Below are 23,017 nucleotides of genomic sequence, written 5' to 3'. Positions count from 1 at the left end.
TCCGGAATTTGTGTCAATCCATTTCTTTTACACCATTTTCTCTCTCTTCTTCCTCTCTCAAATTCTCCAAAAACTCCATTTCTCTCTCTGTTTTCTCTCTCTATCTCTCTCTCTGTTTCGGCAACTTCATGATTATCATCTATTTTCATGGCGGACGATTCCTGATTTCAGAGATTACGTTGTGTTGTTAGCTCGTATTCAGTGAGTTTTCTACCTTTTAATTTGAATTTATAATCATTTTGCTGCGAATTCTTGAAATTCTGGAATCTTAATTTTGTTTATAATATTCGCTTTTTTCTAGCTTCATTTTCGTTCATATCATAACAATTTTTCATTTGTGGATTCTGAGATGAATTTTTGTTTGTATCTTACGATTTCTGCAAAATTAGGTTAAGAATTAATTTTAATTTCCAGCGAATTCTTGAATTTTAGGTTAATTCTGATAAATTATTTCATTTACATCGATTAATTTGACATTTGAAGAACTTGAAATGCGTTTGATTCGATGTAATTAAAATTAAATATCAGCGAAATTTGGGCGAATTCTGATTCATACTGTTTTATTGATTTTGAAGATTGAATACCAGAAACAGAGGTGTATGTAACAGAGAGAAAACAGGAGAATAAGAAGAAGCTAGGAGAGAAATAATGGCGGCACCGCAAGACTCTGGGCCGCAGGGTCTGTCGAGGAGGCCGTCGAGAAACACAGCGATAACGAACTTTTCGACGGAGGTTTTCGATCATGAAGTCGTTCCGTCTTCTCTCGTTTCGATCGTTCCGATTCTTCGTGTCGCCAGCGAAATCGAGCCGGAACGGCCTCGCATTGCCTATCTCTGTATGGAAGCATATCGTTCTTTTCCATTTCAGTTTGATTTTGTAATTATGTTTTGATTTTCTTTGTAGATATTATAAGTGGAAACTAATTTGATTATTAATTTGGTTAAATGTTTGTTTATGGGAAAAATTAGGTCGGTTTTATGCATTTGAGAAAGCACATAGGTTGGATCCAAGCTCTACTGGGCGTGGTGTGAGGCAGTTTAAGACTGGTCTCTTGCACCGTCTTGAGCGGGTATGGTAAATTCTCTCTTTCTTCGCCGTTTTTTTGGCGCGCACTTTTCTGTATTTTTTGAATTTATACTGTTGTTGAATGTAAATGATGAAGGGGCAGTACGGGGAGAGTCAATTTTTAAGTGTGGGCGTAAGCTAAAGGAAAAAAAAAATTGTTTTACAAGGTTACAAAAGTAAATTTTTAGCTAAAATTTTGTATTGTATTGAATCACTGTTATCAATTATAGATATGGTTTCTTACAAAAAAAAAAAAAAATCATATGGTTTATGGGTAGATTCAAAGGATGTAGAAAATGGCTTGTAATATTATTTTTTTACACTCACATAATTGTATATAACTGATATAGTTTAGGTTTAAAGTCAAATCATGACGTAATACAATGTGTAAAATTTTCACTTATTATTTTTTTTTTCTTCCACTTTGTAGGTTTTATTTTTTATTTTTTTAAAACAAAAGATTTCATATAAACATTTGGTCCTTCACCATTAAAAATTTAAACGTATTTTTTAAAATTGAAATTTCCATCATTAACTAGATTTTTTTTTATTTCTGACACTACCCATCATCAACTAGATATTAATATTCCTTCAAAAAAAAAAAAACTAGATATTAATACATATTTTGCACAAAGTTTTACTGTGTATTTTTAACTTAATAATAAGTACTCTAACGAAATCGTTGTCTGAAATTAACATAATGGTCTAGTAATTAATATTAATAATAGTAATGTTTTGTCTCCTTAATAAACTAAAATTTAAATATTATTTAAGTTTAGCAAAAATAATTTAGATTAATAGAATTAAGAATGATTCGTAAAAATAAATTAAATTTCTATTCTATTTTTTTTGTTTTTAAAAAAAGGTTAAATTTAGGTTAAACTAAATTAAACTAAGAAATATTCCTTGAAAAAATATAAGTGAATATAAAGTGAACAAAATTTAGCCTAAGTATGAGCTTTATAAAAGTAATTTTGTTCCTCTTTTGTTCATTAGCCATTGCATCATTCACTTGACTTACACATATAAAAGCCTAAATTTGTAACTAAGTCAATATAAACTGAATATATTAATTAAAGGCTTTAAAAATAGGAATTTTGTTTTGTTTTTTTTTTTTTTTTTTTTGAGAAATCAATTCAAATTTTTTTTTTCAATTGGGTGGATAATGAAAAATTATGATAGAGTGCTCTTTGAATTCCATGACTATCGACTTCTCATACTAGCTTGGGGACAGTTCTACCAATCTATCCTATTTGATTATCTAAAGAGTTTTAATATTCTTCGTAATTGCAATTTGCAAATATTCCTTCCGTCCCATAATATAGTTTTTGTTTGTGTTTTTTCACGTTATTTAAGATATAGGAGAAAATCTTAACCTCTTTGTATTTTGGAACATGCTGATTTATTTACAAAAATACCATGTTGATTAAGATATTTTGTTAATTTATTTACGAAAATGTCACTTGATAAACAATTATCACATTAACTTTTATTTTCCCCGTTTTGTGGGGACTGACTGACTGGGGACGGCAATCCAAGAATTTTATGTACAAGAACGAGTTAAAACTTGAAAGAGAGAGATAGTAAAGTTGCCCCTCTTCCATATACATGTCAGAAACTCAGAATTAGCAATATGAAAACCCCCTTCATTCCTTCAATGGAGTTTTCTGTTTCCCTCTTCCTTCTTGAGTGTCCTGGTGTTCAGGAGAATGACATCTCCGATTCTTCTAATTAGAGAGAAAATTCATAAACTGAATTAATTCTCCAATCAGGAAAATCATGCAAGTCTTCCCCGTCGTGTCAAAAAGACCGATGCCCGCGAAATTGAGAGTTATTACCAGCAATACTACTCCCAGTATATTCGAGCTCTTGACCAAGGGGAGCAGGCAGATAGAGCTCAGCTTGGAAAGGCTTACCAAACTGCTGGAGTCCTTTTTGAAGTTCTCTGCGCCGTCACCAAAACTGAGAAAGGCGAAGAAGTTGCTCCTGAGGTTAATTTCTTGAACTTTTCTGTTTTGCTCACTTTCTATTCGGTGAATTGCCACTAAATGCAATGTGTTTTGTGGTGTCATCAGATTATTGCAGCCGCGAGAGATGTTGAAGAGAATCAAAACAAATACTCCCCCTATAATATACTTCCGCTGGATGCTGCTGGGGCCTCGCAGTCCATCATTCAGCTTGAAGAGGTACATAAAATTGTCAATTACTACAATGCTCCGTTTTGCATTTACTGATTTAGAGATTCCATGTTGTTACTTAGACAGTCAACATTCACCAATGTTGTAAGTTCACTTTGTGACATTCATCTCAAATTGGGCCACAATTTCTTCTACATACAATTATATTGACAGATTACCATATTCTAATTTCGTGGGGGCTGGGTGGAGTTTGCTGTCCCTTGAGTGGAGAAGTATGTAAGCTTTATCATGTTCTGATGTTCATCACTACTATACTCGCTGAAATAAATGGAATCCTTTTGGTTTCATTTAAAGAAAAATATACACGGAGTGTATTTGAATACGAAGATTCTAGAAATTTATGTGAACTATTAAGTCAAGAGGAATTATAGTGTAAAGAGAGAATTTTACAGTAATATATTCTCTCAAATCACAAAGTTTAAAAGAGTATCTATAGGTTGTTATTTTTACCTATAAAAGAGTGAACTTTTGGTTTAAGAAGATATAACTACTTTGTAGTTTGTATTGTCAACTCAGCCCCTTTTATCATTATATCATCTAGTTGTGATGATGGTTGTTGCGGCTGCTTTTTAAGATTTGTTTATGTTCTAAATATCAAACTCACCTTTGGATCATCTATATCTCTTGAATTCATATACAAGTAGCAAGAGGGTGCAAGTTAAAAGCAGTAAAACACAACTGATTAGAGATTTTGCTCCTGCTTTACAAATAAGTTACAGATCATGCATTACTTTTGGGGGATAAATATCCGTAAAGCATCTTCTAAGTTTTATACCTATTTTTATGGGCCATCCACTACATAAAGAAATGTTTGTTGAGTTGTGTGTTTCTACCATCTTTTCTCTATTTAGAGATGATAATGTCCTGTAGGAGTATACTTCATTTCTGGCATGTAGGTGTATCACTGCATGAACAACATGTCCAATTGTTAATGGATTAATTACTTTCTTCCATGTCATGATAAAGCTCAAACAAAATGAGTAAATGGTACTTCGTATAAATTAAGCTACCTGTTTTAGTAGACTGTTAATGCAATACCTAGTAGATCATCTTCTTTAAAATCAGAATAAAGCCTCGTTTTTATTTTCCGACACTTTCCAGATTATGATATGCATGATCAAACCATCCACCTCACACCCCCACCCTCTCCAAATATAAACAGAGAATCATGGGTTGATGGGTTAAAGGAAATGCATGCAATGCAGTATCTCTGGACAGCTTGTTTTTACCATTTTCTAGTATTTTCGCAAGGAGTTTCACCATTTTCTAGTAATTTTTATGGAAAATTTGTGAGAAACAACCTTTTAAAGTGTCCACTTTATTTAAAACAACCTTTTAAATTTTTTTTTTTGCAATTTTAGACCACATTATAAATTTTTTTTATCAAGGACAACCAAATGCTACTTTCCGGCGTTGACTATATTTTTCCCGATGTTGACCACTAGTGTGCAATGCACATGAACTCGTTTATTGCTTAATACACCAATTTTTCCTCCAATTCACTCGTACTAAAAGAGGGATGAAAGAGAAGCAAGGGTTTTAATAGGAGTTAATTGGAGGGAAAAGGGGTGTATTAAGCAATATAAGAGGTCATGTGACTCGCACACTCGTGGTCAACATCGGGAAAAATAGAGTCAACGCCGGGAAGTAACATTTGGTTGTATTTGATAAAAAAAAATTATAATGTGGTCTGAAATTGCAAAAAAAAATTTAAAAGGTTGTTTTAAATAAAGTGGACACTTTAAAAGGTTGTTTCTGACAAATTTTCCAATTTTTATTAATCATCCAGTTTGTTCTAGACCATGAAAATGTTCTATCATTTCTCTATACACGCGCATCTTAGTTAGTGAATGGAAGATTGGAAGCATAAGTTGAATTTTGTATCTCAGAATCTGATTTCCCCACTATTATATAAATACAAACCAGGCTGTCAGTTACTCTTTTGGGAGTAATCTATCCGCTTGTTTGTCTCTCTGTCTTCAATATAATGTTTGGTCCTATTGCTCTCTCTTTACTAGGTTAAGGCTGCCATCTCTGCATTGTGGAACATTCGTGGCTTAACTTGGCCACCTGCAAGTGAGCAGCACCGGCAGAGAACCAATGATTTGGATCTTTTCGATTGGCTGAAGGCTATGTTTGGATTTCAGGTACATTGTCTTATTGTGTACATTGGGTGTTTATTCTCCCTTCATCTTTTTCTTTAACAGTAATGAATAAGTTGTGAACTTGGAAATGTAACACAGTGACAAAGTGATTCTGAAAATTGGTCCTTTTGTTTTATGCAGAAAGACAATGTTCGAAATCAGCGAGAGAATTTGATAATACTACTAGCAAATGTTCATATAAGGCTAAATCCAAAGCCTGAGCCTATGAACAAGGTTGGAATCTTATTTAGTTATTTGTCTTTTTTTCATTATCTTTTCCATCTTGCTTTTTTTTGCCTGCGTTGTTGATGCTACTGCTTTAAGGTTGCACCATATGTATTGAATGTAATATCTTCAGTGTAACTCACATTACAGTAATTTTCGACTTTACTGTTTTTGTAGCTTGATGATCGAGCTGTGGATGCTGTGATGAACAAGCTCTTCAAAAACTACAAAACATGGTGCAAATTTATGGGTCGGAAGTACAGTTTAAGGTTGACATTTGATTTCCCTATTATGTGTTTTCTGTTATGTGCTCCTGGCCGTGGAAATAGCTGATTCTTTTAGTTTATATTCTGTAACTATAGGCTTCCTCAAGGTCCACATGAAGTTCAGCAAAGGAAAATTCTTTATATGGGGTTATATCTTCTTATATGGGGTGAAGCAGCAAATGTGCGCTTCATGCCAGAATGCCTATGCTATATTTTTCATAATGTAAGGACTGTTTCCCATCAATTTTCACCATCTATCTTATGAATAATGAATGTAGAAGTAGATTAACAAATGATGATGTTCAGATGGCTTATGAACTCCATGGATTGCTGGCTGGAAACGTCAGCATTGTGACGGGAGAGAACATAAAGCCCTCCTATGGTGGGGATGATGAGTCGTTCCTTCGGAAAGTTATTACACCCCTGTATCGTGTAATTGAAAAGGTAATTTTCTTCTTTATGTACAATCATTCACCTACTGCTGCTTTGTTTCTGTATTCAAGTGCTTGTGATGCTATCCCAGGAAGCCCAGAAGAGCAAAAATGGGAAGGCACCTTACTCTGCTTGGTGCAACTATGATGACTTGAACGAGTATTTCTGGTCAGTAACATATTCAACTCATTCATGGTTAGCAATATTCCTGACCATTCTTAATGCTCACATTTTTTTACATGAAGTTTTCGTCTCTATAATCCAGGTCGTCAGATTGTTTCTCATTAGGTTGGCCCATGCGCGATGATGGAGAATTTTTTAAGTCAACTCGTGAAACTGTAAAGGTAACCTGTAGAGACACTAATATATTGACTCATGATCAAAGCTGACCTGCTTCACATGTCTGATGCTTCAGGGTAGAAAGGTCTTCCAGGACAGCTCTAAGGGCACAGGAAAATCAAATTTCATAGAAACTAGAACATTCTGGCATATTTTTCGAAGTTTTGATCGCTTGTGGACATTCTATATACTGGCTCTACAGGTACTTCAATGAAATAAAGTTGGTCATCTACAAAATATTTGTACAATGCTTCTAAACTTAGAGTTGGTAAGTAATAGATTTAAAAACTGACGCAGGCAATGGTGATCATCGCGTGGAGTGAAGCCCCACTATTATCTATTTTTAAGAAAGACGTCTTATATCCTGTTTCAAGTATTTTTATCACCGCAGCTTTTCTTCGCTTGCTTCAGAGTATGTTTCTCTCAGATGGACTCTACAATGCATTAAACAAATATTTGCATATTTTCATAGGATTTCAACAATTTATATATGTAATATGTACAGTGTTTAAGGATATGGTTAAAAAGTGAGAATAGTAATGTAGACCCCCTGGAATAATTATTTTTTCCTTTCATATAAAGTCTCTTCTGTAAATAGATATTCTGAAATAATTGTTAATATAGATATTCTTTAAACGCATCTTCACATCTGGGAGGTTTTTTGCATATGTGGTGTGGTGTAGCAAAATACAAAGTCAAAAATATAATTAAAATTAGTAGTTTCCACCATTTTACTTTTCTACAATTTTCCCTAATTTTGCTGTTCTGCACATTTCTGTATTAAAATGGTTCTCTATTAAATAGCTTGCTGGATTGAAGCATATTAATCAAATCTAGAAAGTGTAATATTTATTACAATTAATAGCTTCAAGAAAACATTCCCTCTACCTATTTCTTGAAGATAACCCAAGATCTGTCCAATGTTCAATATCCTACATCAGTTTTTTCCAAGTAAAATTATGTGGATTGAAAACTTAGGGTTCTTGAGGTTTCATTATTCATGATGAACAAGATTCTCTTTGAATTCAGTTGATCTAAGTTAGCCATCTGGCCCAATGCTACAGAAATCATATCTCACCCCGTTTTCTTAATTTTTTTTTTTTATTTAATTTTATAGTTCTGAAAGTTTTTGCACCATAATTACTGAAATATAAGAAAAAATGTTTCTTTTGATCGGGTTTTCCCCACCCCCCTTTGTTCTAGGTGTTCTGGATATTATTATCAACCTCCCCATGAAGCGTAGGTGGATGTTCATGGATGTGACAAGAAGTGTCTTGAAGATAATTGTTAGTCTTGCATGGGCTGTAGCCCTTTCCCTCTTTTATGTTCATTCCTTCAATGTGGCACCACAGCAAATTCGAGATGTCCTGTCATTTCTGGGGCAACTTAAGGGTGTTCCTGCTCTGTATATCATGGCGGTGGTACTCTATTGTCTACCAAACATACTGTCTGCAGCACTCTTCCTTTTCCCAATGCTTCGACGTTTTATTGAAAACTCTGATTGGCTTATCATAAGGTTCCTAATGTGGTGGTCACAGGTATGATATTGCTTTGTCTCATATAAATGCTAGAACTTCTTATTTGGCGGGAAATGTTAAGCCCAGTACAATTGATAAGTCTTTGAAGTAAGGAGCACCGAAGTGTGCCCAAGGCGTGCCTAGGCGCTGCAGGACCTTCATCGCCTTATTGCTCCTTGAGCCTTATTATACATTGGGCTGTTTTTATTGAGGTTTCCCTTGTTTGTTGTAAGCTCACTTTTGTGAAGGAGTGGAGAATAATTTAGGCCCATCTGAGGGATACAAAATAGATGCTTTGCAGTCTTGCTTTAATAATGTATTGCGGGTGTGTTAGTTTGGGTGCGTTTGCACTTCAATGTGCAAGCAGTTATTTTTCTTTCCAGAAAAGATACACACCTTTATGAACTCTAATTGACACTCATTATTCCTTATGTAACCTCCTGTGTACTAGGAAATAATGAATTTTAGCCTTATCCTTGGACATCAAGCCTTTTTACTGTTCTGTTACTTGTGTTTTTATATAAATCTTCAGACACAAGTGTCTGCTACTTACAAGAGGTAGATGTGCTAATTTTTACTCATTTTTTTAATCTGTGCATGATTCACAATGTGATCATATCTAATTTGTTGATCTGTCATATAATATGTCTTCTTAAGTGATTCTAGACTTTGAGCATATAAAAATCTAGTCCAATGTTAATGCTAATAGTAGGTGTTGCTTTCTCTTAGACTTTAGATCACATATTTTTACCTTAAACAGGGGATAATTGTACAAAAAGAAAAGATTTATTCACCACTTATCTGCAACCTGAATTTATAATTGAATTTTTATTTTGTTCTGCTTTTCTGTCCCCCCCCCCAAAGGTGGTTGAAGAAACTGTGTCATGCTGAGTTTTTTATTTTTTATTTATTTTTTTTGTCATTTTTGCAGCCTAGGATTTATGTAGGCAGAGGAATGCATGAAAGCCAATTTTCTCTCATAAAGTAAGTGTGAGATAAATAACTCTCTTTGAGCTCCAATATTTTTCAAATTATCTTTTATTTATTATTTCTTGCAGTACTATTAAAATAAATTTTGCGACAGGTATACTATATTTTGGCTACTACTTATGGCTACAAAGATTGCATTCAGCTATTTCATCATGGTAGGCTTTTGTTTTGTGATGCATCTTCTTCTAAGTTGGAGGGAATGGATTTCCCACTCCACTTATTATTGTATCTTTTCTGCAGATAAGACCCTTGGTGAAGCCAACCAAAGACATAATGGACATTAATAAAGTTGACTTTCAGTGGCATGAATTTTTTCCTCATGGTATCTAATGCATCGTTTTTGTGCCTTTTTTGGGAATGCACTTTTGTGATCTTATGCTGATGCTTTTCTTATTTATACAGCTAAACACAATTACGGTGCAGTTGCCTCACTTTGGGCTCCAGTTATCATGGTGTGTACTTAGCACTTGGCCCCTTACGAGAAATCTTTTAATTTTGATGTTATTTTGCTGATTTCTTATCCATTCTGTAAACATTCAGGTTTATTTCATGGATACTCAAATTTGGTACTCTATATATACCACAGTTTATGGTGGTTTCATAGGAGCATTTGACCGTCTAGGAGAGGTAATATTTGTGATCAACATGTACTTCACATCACCTTTTTTTTTTTTTTTTTTTTTTTTTGGGGGGGGGGGTTGGGGGTGGGTGGGTATTGTCTTATTATCTGCGACAGATTTTTCTTCATAGGTACCCTGTGACTATTCCTTATTCATTACCCCTCTTTGTTCTTTATTAAAATTATCTGAAGAATAAACCTTGAATTTGTAATATATTAAATGCCCTTCTTTCTCCCTTTCTTGAAACATCCAAATCCACGTAGATACCCTGATATTTGATAGCTAATTTATCTAGAATTAGTTAAACTGATTTTTGCACAAGTTCTTTTCCATTTAGAAATGTCATTGTTGTTGTTCCAACAGATAAGGACTCTTGGTATGCTGAGGACAAGATTTCAAGCACTGCCTGGTGCTTTTAATCACTGTCTGGTGCCTTCAGAAAAGTCACGCAAACGAGGCTTTACCTTATCAAAGCGGTTTGCTGAGGTTGCTGTCTTTATCTATGTTTTACCTTTCAAATATTGCTTTGGATCAAGCTCAATGGCCTTCTTAACATTTTGTTACTTCTATTCCTAAAGGCTAATGCAAGCAAGAGAAGTGAAGCAGCTAGGTTTGCGCAGCTCTGGAACGAAATTATATGTTCTTTCCGTGAAGAGGACCTTGTTAATGACAGGAAAGGCTTCTGTTCCTTTACTCATTTATTATATCCTTCTCATTATGATTGTTATGTTACTGAATTAGACATACTATTGTTCAGGGAGATGGATCTGCTGCTCGTGCCTTATTCTTCAGATCCTAGTTTGAAAATAATTCAGTGGCCACCTTTTTTGCTTGCAAGCAAGGTAAGTGTTGCTTGAAATATCAAAGATTCTCTGTAAAAACTGAAATCTATTTTGACACTGATCACTTTTCTTGTTTTGCAGATCCCGATAGCATTGGATACGGCTGTTCAGTTTCGACCGAAGGACTCTGACCTTTGGAAGCGAATATCTGCTGATGAATACATGAAATGTGCCGTAATTGAATGCTATGAATCCTTTAAGCAAGTTTTGAACATTCTGGTTGCTGGAGAAACCGAGAAAAAGTAAGTGCTGTATACATTATGTTGGCTTGTTATTTTTTGTAAATTCCAAAGCCAGACTAATCATTAATTTTTCTTTCTAGCTTCTGTTATCTCCATCTAACGCTCCACTTGACCATTTAGGGAAGTCCCTCATCAAATTTCTTGTTCCCTAAAATGGGAAAAGAAATCCCACTTTGTTGTGTGGAGTTGGACACTTGGGCTACAATTCTCTTCCTTTTCTATCACATCAATTCTTACAATCCTTTCTCTCCCTATGCTCTTCTTCTTTTTATTTTTATTTTCTTGAGATGTTTGCCAAAGCCTGAGTGGAGCATTCGATTGGGACTGAAGGAGTACAATGTATTAGATTACTTTTGAATGGAGAGTATATTAGAACCAATATTGCAAACAATCTTTCTTATACTCTTACTGCTGCTTCATAATGACCAAAAGTTGATATCATCAATCATTTTTCCGTTTACTCATTTGTCTTCTCTGTTCATCTAGCTTCTTTCTCTCTCAAGAAATGTCAACTTGAGCACTTGGTTCTTCATTTTAGATTTCAGTTTAACTGTTTTATTTTTAACCAAAGTTATTTTGTTGTTATTTCTTGTGCTGTAACAAGGATCTGATATAATGGCATCCTTACTAATGTGGTTTTCAAGGAACAACCTAGAGTGTCATTGTGGAATGTGCATACACTATATGCTTAACATAAGATCTGTTTGACAGGATGATTTCTGTCCTTATAAGAGAAGTAGAGACAAACATGTCGAGGGGTACACTTCTTACAAATTTCAGAATGAGTGCTTTACCCACCCTCTGCAAGAAATTTGTCGAACTTGTGGGATATCTGGTTAGTAAATAGACATTTTGTTATTGGGCATACTTATAAAATTCCATTAGATTTTTTCTAGTGAAGCTCATTTTGTTCTATTTCAAGAGAGATGGCGACTCTTCCAAACGGGACAGTGTGGTATTGCTACTGCTTGACATGCTAGAAGTTGTTACACGTGACATGATGGTGAATGAAATTCGGTAGTGTATCTGTTTTAAGTCTCCATGTGTTTTATTTCAAATAATATATTTCTTTGGTCTGGATCACCAGATCAAGTTAACTTCTTGCCCTATAACTAATCAAGCATCATGGTGCTTTCAGTGAGTTAGCCGATCTTGGGAATAGTAGTGGCAAGGATGGAAATCGTCTTTTTGAAAATGTAGTATTTCCACCTAAGATTACACCACAGTGGGAAGAACAGGTATGAAAAGATGCTTTTAGTTCCGTCAAACATTAATTTTTAACAAAAACATAAGACATCCCTAGTGATATTTCTGTTTCTAGATACGACGCCTGTATCTACTTTTGACAGTGAAGGAGTCTGCCACTGATGTGCCGACAAACCTTGAAGCACGAAGAAGGATTGCATTTTTCACAAACTCACTGTTCATGGATATGCCACGAGCTCCTAAAGTTAGGAAGATGCTTTCATTTAGGTATGCTTTTTATTTTATATGAAATTTATAAATAACATTAAAGGTCTTGGGATAAAATCATACCTTGAGATACTCATTAACTTATTGGATTGCTTTATCTAAGCTCAATCAGATACTGTTTCGCAAGTTAGTTGGGCTGGTTTCATACTATCCACTAAAGAATCCAAATTTTTGGTAGAGAAATTATTAACTTCTGTTAACCGTGAAGTGATGCATTCTCAATTGATTGCTTATTGCTGTTTTCCTCCCATTGAAACTCGCAGTGTCCTTACCCCTTACTACAGTGAGGAGACAGTATACTCTAGAAATGACCTTGAAATGGAGAATGAAGATGGTATATCTGTTATATACTACTTGCAGAAGATATTTCCAGGTTCTGATACTAACAAATGTGAATAAAAGCTTATATATAGATTACTTCTCTACTTGTGGCAGTAGACCAAGGTATCTGATTTTGCAATTATACCTATTTATTTAGATGAATGGAACAATTTTATGGAGAGAATCAATTGCAAGAAAGAGGCTGAGGTTTGGGAAAATGAGGAGAACATTTTACACCTTCGCTATTGGGTTTCACTGAGAGGACAGACTCTCTGCAGAACAGGTATAATGTGTTACTAGTCTGTACTAATTTTTTTTCATATAAATATACAGCTATATTTTCTTCTGACTTTAAATATCTTCACACTTTCTCTTTCTTTATAAACATATATTATGTATGTATGTGTGTTTGTGTTTGTATATGTATCATATGTACCTGCTGTAATAATATCTGTTGTATGCAGTTCGAGGGATGATGTACTATCGAAGGGCATTAAAACTTCAGGCTTTTCTCGACATGGCTGATGAAGAGGGTGAGATACTTTTTTATTTTTCTATTGCTAGTATTTTAGTCGTGAGAGCATACTGTTTTTGGTAGTATTAACAGCTGAATATTTCAGAATTAGGATCTTTCTCTACTAAAGTAAAATTTAAGTGATGTAATACTCCGTACCATTTAATTTTTTTTAATGGCCTTGAACATTGAAGATAATAATTGGGAAATTGATATACGAGTTTTCTAATGAAGGTCTACATATTTTTTCAGAGTCAATCACCTTTGAACCTCTTTCAATGTTCCCTGTATTTCGTGATTTTCTAAATGAAAGTCAACTTAAGATATTGACAAAATTCTGCCTTAATTCACTAAACCATTTATTGTTTGATAATTGATATTCTCAATGAAATTTATGGACTAGAAAGTAGTATCCAGAAATCACAAAGTTAAACAAGGTTTCAATGGGTTTTCTTTAAGTTTTTGGTGTATTATTATAAAATCATTTATTATGAAGCACAAAATCTTGTTTATACTTTGAGTCATTCAACTTGCAGTTTGTGAGAAAGACTTAATGAGCCACCGTATATTCCTGGAGGCTGGTTGTTTTCTCTCAGTTCGATATAGCTAAGAGTTTGAGCTAGTAGTCTCATTTCGTTTAATCTTAGATTTCTTTCTTGTACTCAAAATCTTCAAACTTGTTGATGAGTTTGTCTGATGTTTTCTCAGAACTCCATTGTCAAAGGAAGAGAGATTGGGGGGTGGGGAGGAGGGAAAGAGGGGGATTTTGAAAATTAGTTGCTTGTCTTAGTGTGTTAGCTACTGTTTATTTCATGTATAGAGAAACAGCATGCCAAGCACTACGATTCCTACTTTTCCCAGACATATAGGCTGTCTTTCCAATATGTTGCTAAAGACATATCTTTTATTAGAGAGAAGGTGATTCTAGAAAAGTGAAGTTCAGGATAAAGGTAATTCATGAGGTTTGGTGTAAATTGTAACACGCCTTTTATGGTTCTAAATACACGTCATGCATTGAGCTTTTTATTTTTCGGAGACTTGACCTGATTTTTTTATTTTTCATTTCCAGTTTGCTAATTGGTAAATCAGCTATCTTGATGATTTAGCCTTTTGTTTTAATGGACAGAGATCTTGGAAGGCTATAAGGCAGTTACAGTTCCAATGGAGGAGGGGAAGAGGAGTCAGAGATCCCTTTATGCCCAATTAGAAGCTCTTGCAGATATGAAATTCACATATGTTGCTACGTGCCAGAATTACGGTAATCAGAAGCGGAGTGGAGATCGTCGTGCAACAGACATTTTAAATTTGATGGCCAAGTAAGTTCAAATTCAAAGATTCAATCTTAATTTTGTATGTGTAGTGTAAGCTCAGTGTCATGTTTTTGTGTCACTCTTCAGTCATCCATCCCTGCGTGTAGCATATGTGGATGAAGTTGAAGAAAGAGAAGGTGGTCAAAAATCACAAAAAGTTTATTACTCCGTACTGGTCAAAGCTGTTGACAATCTTGACCAGGTATACGCCTTTCTTGAGAATTAGTATCTTGATTTCTAAGGGTATTTGGTACCATGGTATATAGACGCTGATTGAAAATTTTTCTACAGGAAATATATCGTATAAAGTTGCCTGGCCCGGCAAAGATAGGGGAAGGGAAGCCTGAGAACCAAAACCATGCTATAATTTTCACTAGAGGAGAAGCCCTCCAGGCCATAGATATGAACCAGGCAAGCTCTAATTAATTTTTGTTTCATGTTTTGAATGAAAAAATGGATAAATAAATAAATGCAATCTTTCTAATTATAGGATAATTACTTGGAAGAAGCTCTGAAAATGCGTAACCTTCTAGAAGAATTTAATGAAGATCATGGAGTGCGTCCACCTACAATTTTAGGTGTTCGTGAGCATATCTTCACTGGAAGGTAAGAGAGTATTCCTGGCAACCAGAAGTTACTGTACTGCAATCATTCTTTGATATTTTGACAGAGGTGTCATATTTGCTTCCTTGCAGTGTATCATCCTTGGCATGGTTTATGTCAAATCAGGAGACGAGCTTTGTTACCATTGGACAAAGAGTTCTTGCAAGACCATTGAAGTATGTATCTCTGTCCCAGGACATAAGAATAATTAGGATTTATCTTACGAAATGAATAAGGAATTACAGGAGAAACACAATATAATAAAGTGCCTGTGTGTTTGATCTTCATGATGTTAGTGTACAAATTCACAATAAACAATTATATGAAGTCTGAACCTATCATGTTACACCTGTTATCATACAGAAATAGTGATAAGAGTATGAAATTCTTTTCTATAGTAATGAAGTCAGAGTCAGTTGCCTACTTGACACGTTTAAGATCTATGCCAGAAAAAAAGAGACTTTTTTACTCTGAGAATCTCCTCTTATACTTGTAGCACTCTTTCTTTCCTTAACATTTTTTTTTACACTAATTACTCCAACTTCCTACTTCCTTGATATCTCCAGGGTTCGCTTTCACTATGGCCACCCAGATGTCTTTGACAGGATCTTCCACATTACCCGAGGTGGAATAAGCAAGGCTTCTCGTGGAATCAATTTAAGTGAGGACATCTTTGCTGGTAAGGTCTTTTGCTTTCTACCTGTATTTGTAATCCTGTTTGCTTTTGTTCTACAAATCATGTGTTTTGTGTGTTCCTTTCTCAAGGCAGTTATCAAATCTATAAGCAACCTTTTCTAATTTGATCCAACACCTTTTGGCTCATATGCATCTCGTCATATAGGATTTAACTCAACATTAAGGCGTGGAAATGTTACTCATCATGAGTATATTCAAGTAGGCAAAGGACGTGATGTTGGTCTCAACCAAATCTCACTTTTTGAAGCAAAAGTAGCCTGTGGTAATGGAGAGCAAACACTCAGTCGGGATGTGTACCGATTAGGCCATCGTTTCGACTTCTTCCGCATGCTTTCGTGCTATTTCACAACAGTTGGATTTTACGTTAGTTCCATGGTAAGCACTTATTCATAGAAGCTGAGCTACTGGAATGCTGGGCTAACATTTTTTTGGTTGTTTGATCAACTAACCAACCATTGATCACATATATATGAAGAGCATGCAGAAAATTATTGAAATGTCACTTGATTCTCATAAAGACAAAATTAAAGCTGCCACATTGGGCAAAAAAAGAAACATAAAAAACTCAAGAGCAGTACTAAGTAATTTTAACTGCAAATATCTTATACCAGTAAATCAATCATGTGAAATATGCCAATATCGGTTTTTTTGATTTTGTAAACCTCAAGAAATGTTTATTTGTATGCCTGTCTAACTGAAATAAGCTGATCCTATGTAATGTGTTTCATCTAGAAGACTAGAAACAGTTATCACTCTTATCAGTGATTTTTGTAGCAAAAGAATTGTTTAGCTAATGTGTTTTCATTTTTTGGAAAAGGGAGGGGGGGAGGGGGTGGTGGTTCTCAAACAATACTCTAATGATAAGAATAAAAGAAAAACAAAAAGGTTGAAATTCATTAATTTACTACATGTTTGAGAATAGTGATCACATCAAATTACAGTACTGTTCCCATTTTCTTTTTGACATGATTCACTGTAAGAGCTGATGATGGTTGTCTGTTTCTGGCCCTTGATGTGATATTTGTAATTTAATCTATAATTTCCCATGCTTTTGCAGCAAAGGTGCAATCCCCCCCCCCCCCTTTCTCAATATGCTGGGTGTTACTGTTTTTTTTTTTTTTTAGCGAGAATGAACTGCTGTTGTATTTCTTTGGATTAGAGAATATGGAGGGAAGGGAGTGAGGAAGAATGAGGGATATGTGCTTTTTATTTGGATTTGGAATTAGGAAAGGGAAGGAAAGGAGTTGGAGGGCTTCATCTTCCTTCCCTTTTTAATTGACCAAATCCTTCCATGACTGGAAAGATTTGGAAGGGAATCACACTTCTTCCCTCCCCTCCTTTCCTCTTTCCCTCCATTTACATATTATGAATGTTGCTAATATATATTAATACATGTTTGTGGATATGCAGTTGGTTGTCCTTACAGCGTATGCTTATCTATATGGAAGACTTTACCTATCTTTGAGTGGTTTGGAGCAGTCCATTATTAAGTTTGCTAGGGCCAAGGGGGAAAATGCCTTGAAGGCAGCCATGGCTTCGGAGTCTGTGGTCCAACTGGGACTTCTAATGGCTTTGCCCATGATCATGGAGATTGGACTGGAGAGAGGATTTAGAACTGCGTTGGGTGAGATGATCATTATGCAGTTGCAGCTAGCGGCAGTTTTCTTCACATTCTCCCTTGGGACAAAAGTTCACTATTATGGGCGTACCATCTTGCACGGAGGAGCCAAGTACAGAGCCACTGGACGTGGATTTGTTGTCCGTCATGAGAGATTTGCTGAAAATTATCGCATGTATTCAAGAAGCCATTTCACAAAAGGGCTAGAGCTTATGATATTGCTTATAGCATATCATTTATATGGATCTGCGGTATCTGGTTCCACAGCCTTTATTCTGGTGACTGGGTCCATGTGGTTTTTGGTTATATCTTGGTTGTTTGCTCCCTTTATTTTCAATCCATCAGGATTTGAGTGGCAGAAGATTGTGGATGATTGGGATGATTGGACGAAATGGATTAGTAGTCATGGTGGTATTGGTGTACCGGCAAACAAGAGTTGGGAATCATGGTGGGCTGAAGAGCAGGAGCACTTGCTATCTACAGGATTTACAGGACGTTTCTTGGAGATTGTTCTTTCTCTCCGGTTCTTTTTGTATCAGTATGGAGTAGTGTATCATTTGCATGTAGCCAATGAAGACACAAGCATCATGGTGAGTCTGAGATATCTATTGTGGTTCAAGCTTTCCTTTCCCAAACACTGACCTCTGCTTTCAAAGTATCTTCTACATATTCATTGTGTTGTGATATGCAGTATTTGATTAATACCTTTCAACCCCCCCCCCTTCTTCCCCCTTTTTAAAATATTGTTCGAACTTGTCATTAATTAGGCTTTTCAATGTTGTGGGATTATGAGTAACTGTGCATACTGCCCTTATATCAAGTTAGAAATTCTGCTAAGTTATAGCATGCGAAGTGGAAAATTGTGAGAGTTGTTTGGCTCACAAAAACTCAGGAAGTGCACTTCCTGGGAAGTAGCTTGTTTAACTTCTTAGAAAATTGATCCACTGGGAAAAAGTAACTTCTTAGAAAGTAAAAACCATTAATTTGCAAGCTCTCATGCCTACTGTAAACATCAACGAAAATTGCTAGCCCTTCAGCTATATAGTTTTTGTTATTTTTTTGAGGCCATAGGCTTCAGTGCTTCACTGCAGACTTGAGGTATTGGCAAAATTTTCATCTGACTATTTTTCCAGCAAGTTTTTAATTTCACTCTCTTTTTGTTAATTTTTTAGGTTTATGGCCTGTCTTGGCTTGTCATTGTTGCTGTGGTTATTATTCTGAAGGTAAGTAACTTTATAATCAGAATTCTGATGCCTATATTTGTACATATGAAATACTTAATACGTAGTACTTATCTATGTGTTGTGACTGCAGATCGTATCCATGGGTAAAAAGAAGTTCAGTGCAGATTACCAACTGATGTTCAGATTACTGAAACTTTTCCTTTTCATTGGCTTTATAGTCGCTCTGGTTGTCTTCTTTTTATTCTTGAATCTGACAGTTGGAGACATATTTGTTAGCTTGCTGGCCTTCATGCCCACTGGATGGGCTCTTTTATCAGTAAGATCTCTCTCTACTTTCTATTAATCTGCCATTCATTTCTTTCTTTCTTTTTTTTTTGCACATAAATCCAGAAGTATCTCCTTACTGGCATGAATCATGCAAGTCATTCGTAGCATTACTGTTCACTTGATCTTACACTACACCTTAGCATCATATGCAATACATCCGACAAAAAAATTCCTTCTCCTAGTGATCCTTGTTTTAAACTCTTGTTGTTGTAACACTCAAAATTGTCAATCTCATTATGATATCTGAAATATGATTCTGCAATTAAGTCCCGCTTTTGAACTTCCCCTCTTATTGTTGGGCATACTTTTCACATAGTTTTGTAATTTGTTTGTTCTCTTATGTTTCATTCTCGTACAGAGTATCAGTTTATCCTGTTATTACTGGTGACAATACTGATTACTGGTATTAAATACTACCTAATATGCATGAACAGATAGCAATAGCATGTAGGCCGGTGGTGAAAGGCATGGGAATGTGGAGTTCAGTTATAGCATTGGCGAGAGGCTATGAGTACATCATGGGGATTCTAATTTTCACCCCTGTGGCAATGTTAGCTTGGTTCCCGTTTATCTCTGAGTTCCAGACCAGGTTACTGTTCAACCAAGCTTTCAGTCGAGGGCTGCAAATTCAACGTATCTTGGCTGGTGGGAAGAAGCAGAAGTAAACACTCATTTACTCATGTGTGACGTGGTATTCTGTTCTTGTAAATGACAGAAAGGGGTTCTTCCAGCAGGAAGTGAATTTCTGAATTTAATCAATTTTTTGGAATATATTGCTCACTGGAGATGCCAATGTTATGTGCACTTCACAATATACTTATCAGCGTCAAGATCTCGGTCAGAGGCTCCACATTCTGATAGTCTCAAGCCGGAATCAATTTTTTCCAAAAGCTTGCTTAAAGAGCTTATTACCATATCCAATGTTTTCTGGATTTTGTCCATCATACATGTAATATGCTCTTTTCTTTTTTCCCTGTATATATGAGATTGAATTTAGATTAAGAGTTCATTATACTTTTAGCCTTTCCCTTGTCGGGGAAAGACAATGCACAGGTAAACAGATTGTAGCAGGCTTCATAATCGTCGCAGATTGAACTGTATAACTGATGTCAAAACATGTAAAGGTAGTGTATTTAAAAAAAAAAAATAGAATAACTGATTCTTTGTGAAGTAATATGCAAGGGTTCAAGCAGTATCTCATATGCCATTCTCTGTCTCATTCTGTGGGAATTTGGGTAGAAATTTCTCTGCTTATTCCTCCGTTTTGTTTCTTCTCTAAAGTTCCAAATTGTACATGATCCTTTTATTTCAATTTAAAATTGTATGACTAAGATTGGCAATACTTTGTGTTCTTTTTTTTTTAATTTTTTTGGAGGGTAAATAACTAAATATTGACAATAATATATATATTTTTTTTAATTCCTTTTATCAATGTAATTAAGTTTGCTCCTTCGTACCATTCCAGTGATAATAATAATAATGATGATGAACTTATAATTACGGCCAGCATCATGATTGCGTAGGTGATCTGTTTTGAATTTAAAATCAAGATAAGTGCAGAATTGTTAGTTTTCTTTAAAAAAAAATAAAAAAAAAAGGGAAATTCTCACCGGTAACACTCAACTTCTGTTTTTTCTCAATGGTAGAATGCTAAATTTTGGATTATCATTGGTAATCACTAATTAGTAGTACTAATTTACTGATAACATTAATGAAACTTTTACCTAAGTCCTTAATCATGGTTACCAATTTAAGTGGAAAATTAGCTGCAAAATATAGTTGGCTGCATTATTTGCTTGATTGATCAGGATTTTGGACTATAATTAATTTTCATATCATCTTGCTCAATGGTTCCTAGATTGAAAAAAGTACATGTCTAATACTGATCTTCATAAACCATTCAAATTTTTGTTTTGAATATATGACCAAGACTTTGAGACGTATAGATTGCCCTCATTTGTAATTGAACTGGTATGGCTTATTCTAAATTCGAAATCAATAAATAGCCATATACTATATTATTCACAAATATTGATGGTGAAATTAATAATTAGTCAAATCGATACCAAAGGAGAAAAAAGGGCAATTATTACGTATCACTTCTTCAACATATTCTTTGTTATGCATACTCTGTAATAAACATAAACTTTTCATCCAATTAATTAATATTAATATCAATCAAAATGGACAGTTTATGTTGAAAAATCTGAATCCCAGTATCTTGAGGATACTTCTGCTGTAGAAAATGGAAAGAAAGACCCTGAAGAAGTCCTGCATAGCAGTGGAAGGATGCGCAATAATCGTTTAGGGTTTAAATAAAGGGGTAATTGATTAAGGAGGGAAGTGATTTTTTAGAAGGATAGGTTTGTAAATTTGTTATTAGTAAACCATGGTTAGTCGATAATTAGGTAAAAATTTCATTAATATTACCAGTAAATTAGTACTACTAAAGTGATTACCAATGATAATCCAAAATTTAGCATTCTACCATTGAGAAAAAACAGAAGTTGAGTGTTACCGGTGAGAAATTCCCAAAAAAAAAAAAAAAACAAATATACGACCTTGGTGGCTTATATTAGAATCATGGTATTCATACCCTAATCCAATGGTTGCATTTAGGGACTAGCTTGCAATTTTAATAATTTTCAAGCTAATATCCAAACCATTGAAAGATATAATAATAGTTGGAGTTGCTCTTAAAAAGAATCTAGCCTTGTTGTTAATGATTTGAGTTGTGTTTGAGTTTTGCCAAATTGCCGCCCAGATTGGTTGGAGCAATAATCTCAACAACCAAACAAATGTCAAAAATGTAGGGATATTCTTAAACTTTTATGGCAAATCAATTGATTTCATCCCTTTCATGTCAACATCTTTTGCCATTATCTTCTTCTCAAGTGTGAAAGACTCGTGAAACTATCAAACAATGAATCTAAATATCTAGTTTTTTAGTGTTATAACTGGTCATTTTACACTATTTAATTTAATTTTTTAATTAATATGTAGATTGGAGATGTAAGAGTTGAAGTCTTTTTAAAATGGTTCTCATTATTAAATGAAAAATAATAAGCAATAAATACTTTAATATATACTTTAAAACCTTTTACGATACAAATATAAAATATATTTAACATTTTGAAGGTGATAGTCATATGATAAGGGTTGTATTATTAATCGCAATTCAAAACTCTATACTCGTTCCATTTAACCAAAAATAAATAAAAATCCTTCTCTACTTATAATTTTCTTTTAATTTTTTTGTAAAATGTGTTGATTTTAAAAGAATTTAGACCACATCTATGTAGTTATGCAGGTGATGTGTGATTTAAGGGCCTGTTCTCTTACGCTGAAATTCAATTCAGTTTAGTTCAGTTCAGCTCAGTTCAGTTCAGTTCAGCTCAGTTCAGTTCAGCTCCTAATTTCCTTCTCTTATAAAATTTTCAGTTCAGTTCAGTTCAACTCAGTTCAGTTCAGCTCAGTTCACTTCAGTTCAGTTCAGCTGAGTTCAGTCAATGAGAACAAGCCCTAAGTTTCTAAATTAATACTCCGTACCCACCAATCATTTTATATTTCATACTTCCTCTGTTCTTTTTTACTTGACCTGTTTCTTTTATCACGCTTGCCAATGCAAAACTTTAACGATCAATAACTTAAATTCTCTATAAGTAAAAATTATAAAAGTTATATATTATGATAATACTTATTAAGACGAATCCAAAAAGATCATACATGAATATATTTTTCCTTACATATTATTCACAAAAGACGGTCAAAGAAGGAGTGGTGAATAGTGTAAAAGTCAAAGCGGGTCAAGTAATAAAGAACGGAGGAAGTACTAAGTATATATATATATATATATATATATATATATATATATATATATATATATACGGGGAGGTTCCGCTAAAAACAGAGCTTATGGTGAAAACTAAAAACAAGCAATCTTAGCCATTCATTACTAGCACAAAAGATCAGACGGTTCTAAAGCCCTAAGATCATTCCAACCTTACATATAATCAATTCAACCGTTTTAAAGGTTTTTTTTTTTTTTTTTTGACAAACGCAACGTTTTAAAGGTCACTACATGCTAAAAT

General features: G+C 34.5%; 1 protein-coding gene across 3 annotated transcripts; it reads left to right on the top strand.

Moving 5' to 3' along the window:
- Positions 1–606: 606 nt before the first annotated feature.
- Positions 607–20,100, top strand: LOC110681970 (callose synthase 5-like). 3 transcript variants are annotated; one of them, XM_021858164.1, is made up of 40 exons: positions 607–835; positions 969–1,069; positions 2,838–3,056; positions 3,141–3,251; positions 5,282–5,410; positions 5,549–5,641; positions 5,810–5,901; positions 5,995–6,121; positions 6,205–6,342; positions 6,422–6,498; positions 6,596–6,674; positions 6,746–6,871; positions 6,967–7,081; positions 7,873–8,207; positions 9,118–9,170; positions 9,271–9,331; positions 9,417–9,498; positions 9,579–9,628; positions 9,717–9,803; positions 10,160–10,282; positions 10,375–10,638; positions 10,720–10,880; positions 11,592–11,715; positions 11,803–11,897; positions 12,019–12,118; positions 12,202–12,353; positions 12,617–12,726; positions 12,832–12,957; positions 13,139–13,207; positions 14,315–14,504; positions 14,586–14,700; positions 14,790–14,909; positions 14,989–15,104; positions 15,194–15,277; positions 15,668–15,780; positions 15,943–16,172; positions 17,208–18,005; positions 18,588–18,638; positions 18,730–18,915; positions 19,361–20,100. In XM_021858164.1, exons 1-40 carry the CDS (start codon positions 649–651, stop codon positions 19,589–19,591), a joined length of 5,820 nt encoding a protein of 1,939 aa, XP_021713856.1. In that variant the 5' UTR covers positions 607–648; the 3' UTR covers positions 19,592–20,100. The 3 variants fall into 3 exon arrangements, with proteins under 3 accessions (XP_021713856.1, XP_021713855.1, XP_021713854.1); XM_021858163.1 differs by lacking the exons at positions 607–835; positions 969–1,069 and having other exon boundaries at positions 2,827–3,056; XM_021858162.1 differs by lacking the exons at positions 607–835; positions 969–1,069; positions 2,838–3,056; positions 3,141–3,251 and having other exon boundaries at positions 5,301–5,410; positions 10,375–10,469; positions 10,554–10,638.
- Positions 20,101–23,017: the final 2,917 nt, after the last annotated feature.

Source organism: Chenopodium quinoa, unplaced genomic scaffold, assembly GCF_001683475.1.
Source record: "Chenopodium quinoa cultivar QQ74 unplaced genomic scaffold, ASM168347v1, whole genome shotgun sequence".
Lineage (NCBI taxonomy): Eukaryota > Viridiplantae > Streptophyta > Magnoliopsida > Caryophyllales > Amaranthaceae > Chenopodium > Chenopodium quinoa.
This window is presented reverse-complemented; position numbering and strand designations above follow the sequence as displayed.

Bases quoted from the DNA above. Each gene is read 5' to 3' on its own strand.
- LOC110681970 (XM_021858164.1), top strand. From the start codon at position 649: ATGGCGGCACCGCAAGACTCTGGGCCGCAGGGTCTGTCGAGGAGGCCG. The intron at 10,639-10,719 runs GTAAGTGTTGCT...CTTGTTTTGCAG, and splicing joins CTTTTTTGCTTGCAAGCAAG to ATCCCGATAGCATTGGATAC. The intron at 11,898-12,018 runs GTAGTGTATCTG...TGGTGCTTTCAG, and splicing joins ATGATGGTGAATGAAATTCG to TGAGTTAGCCGATCTTGGGA.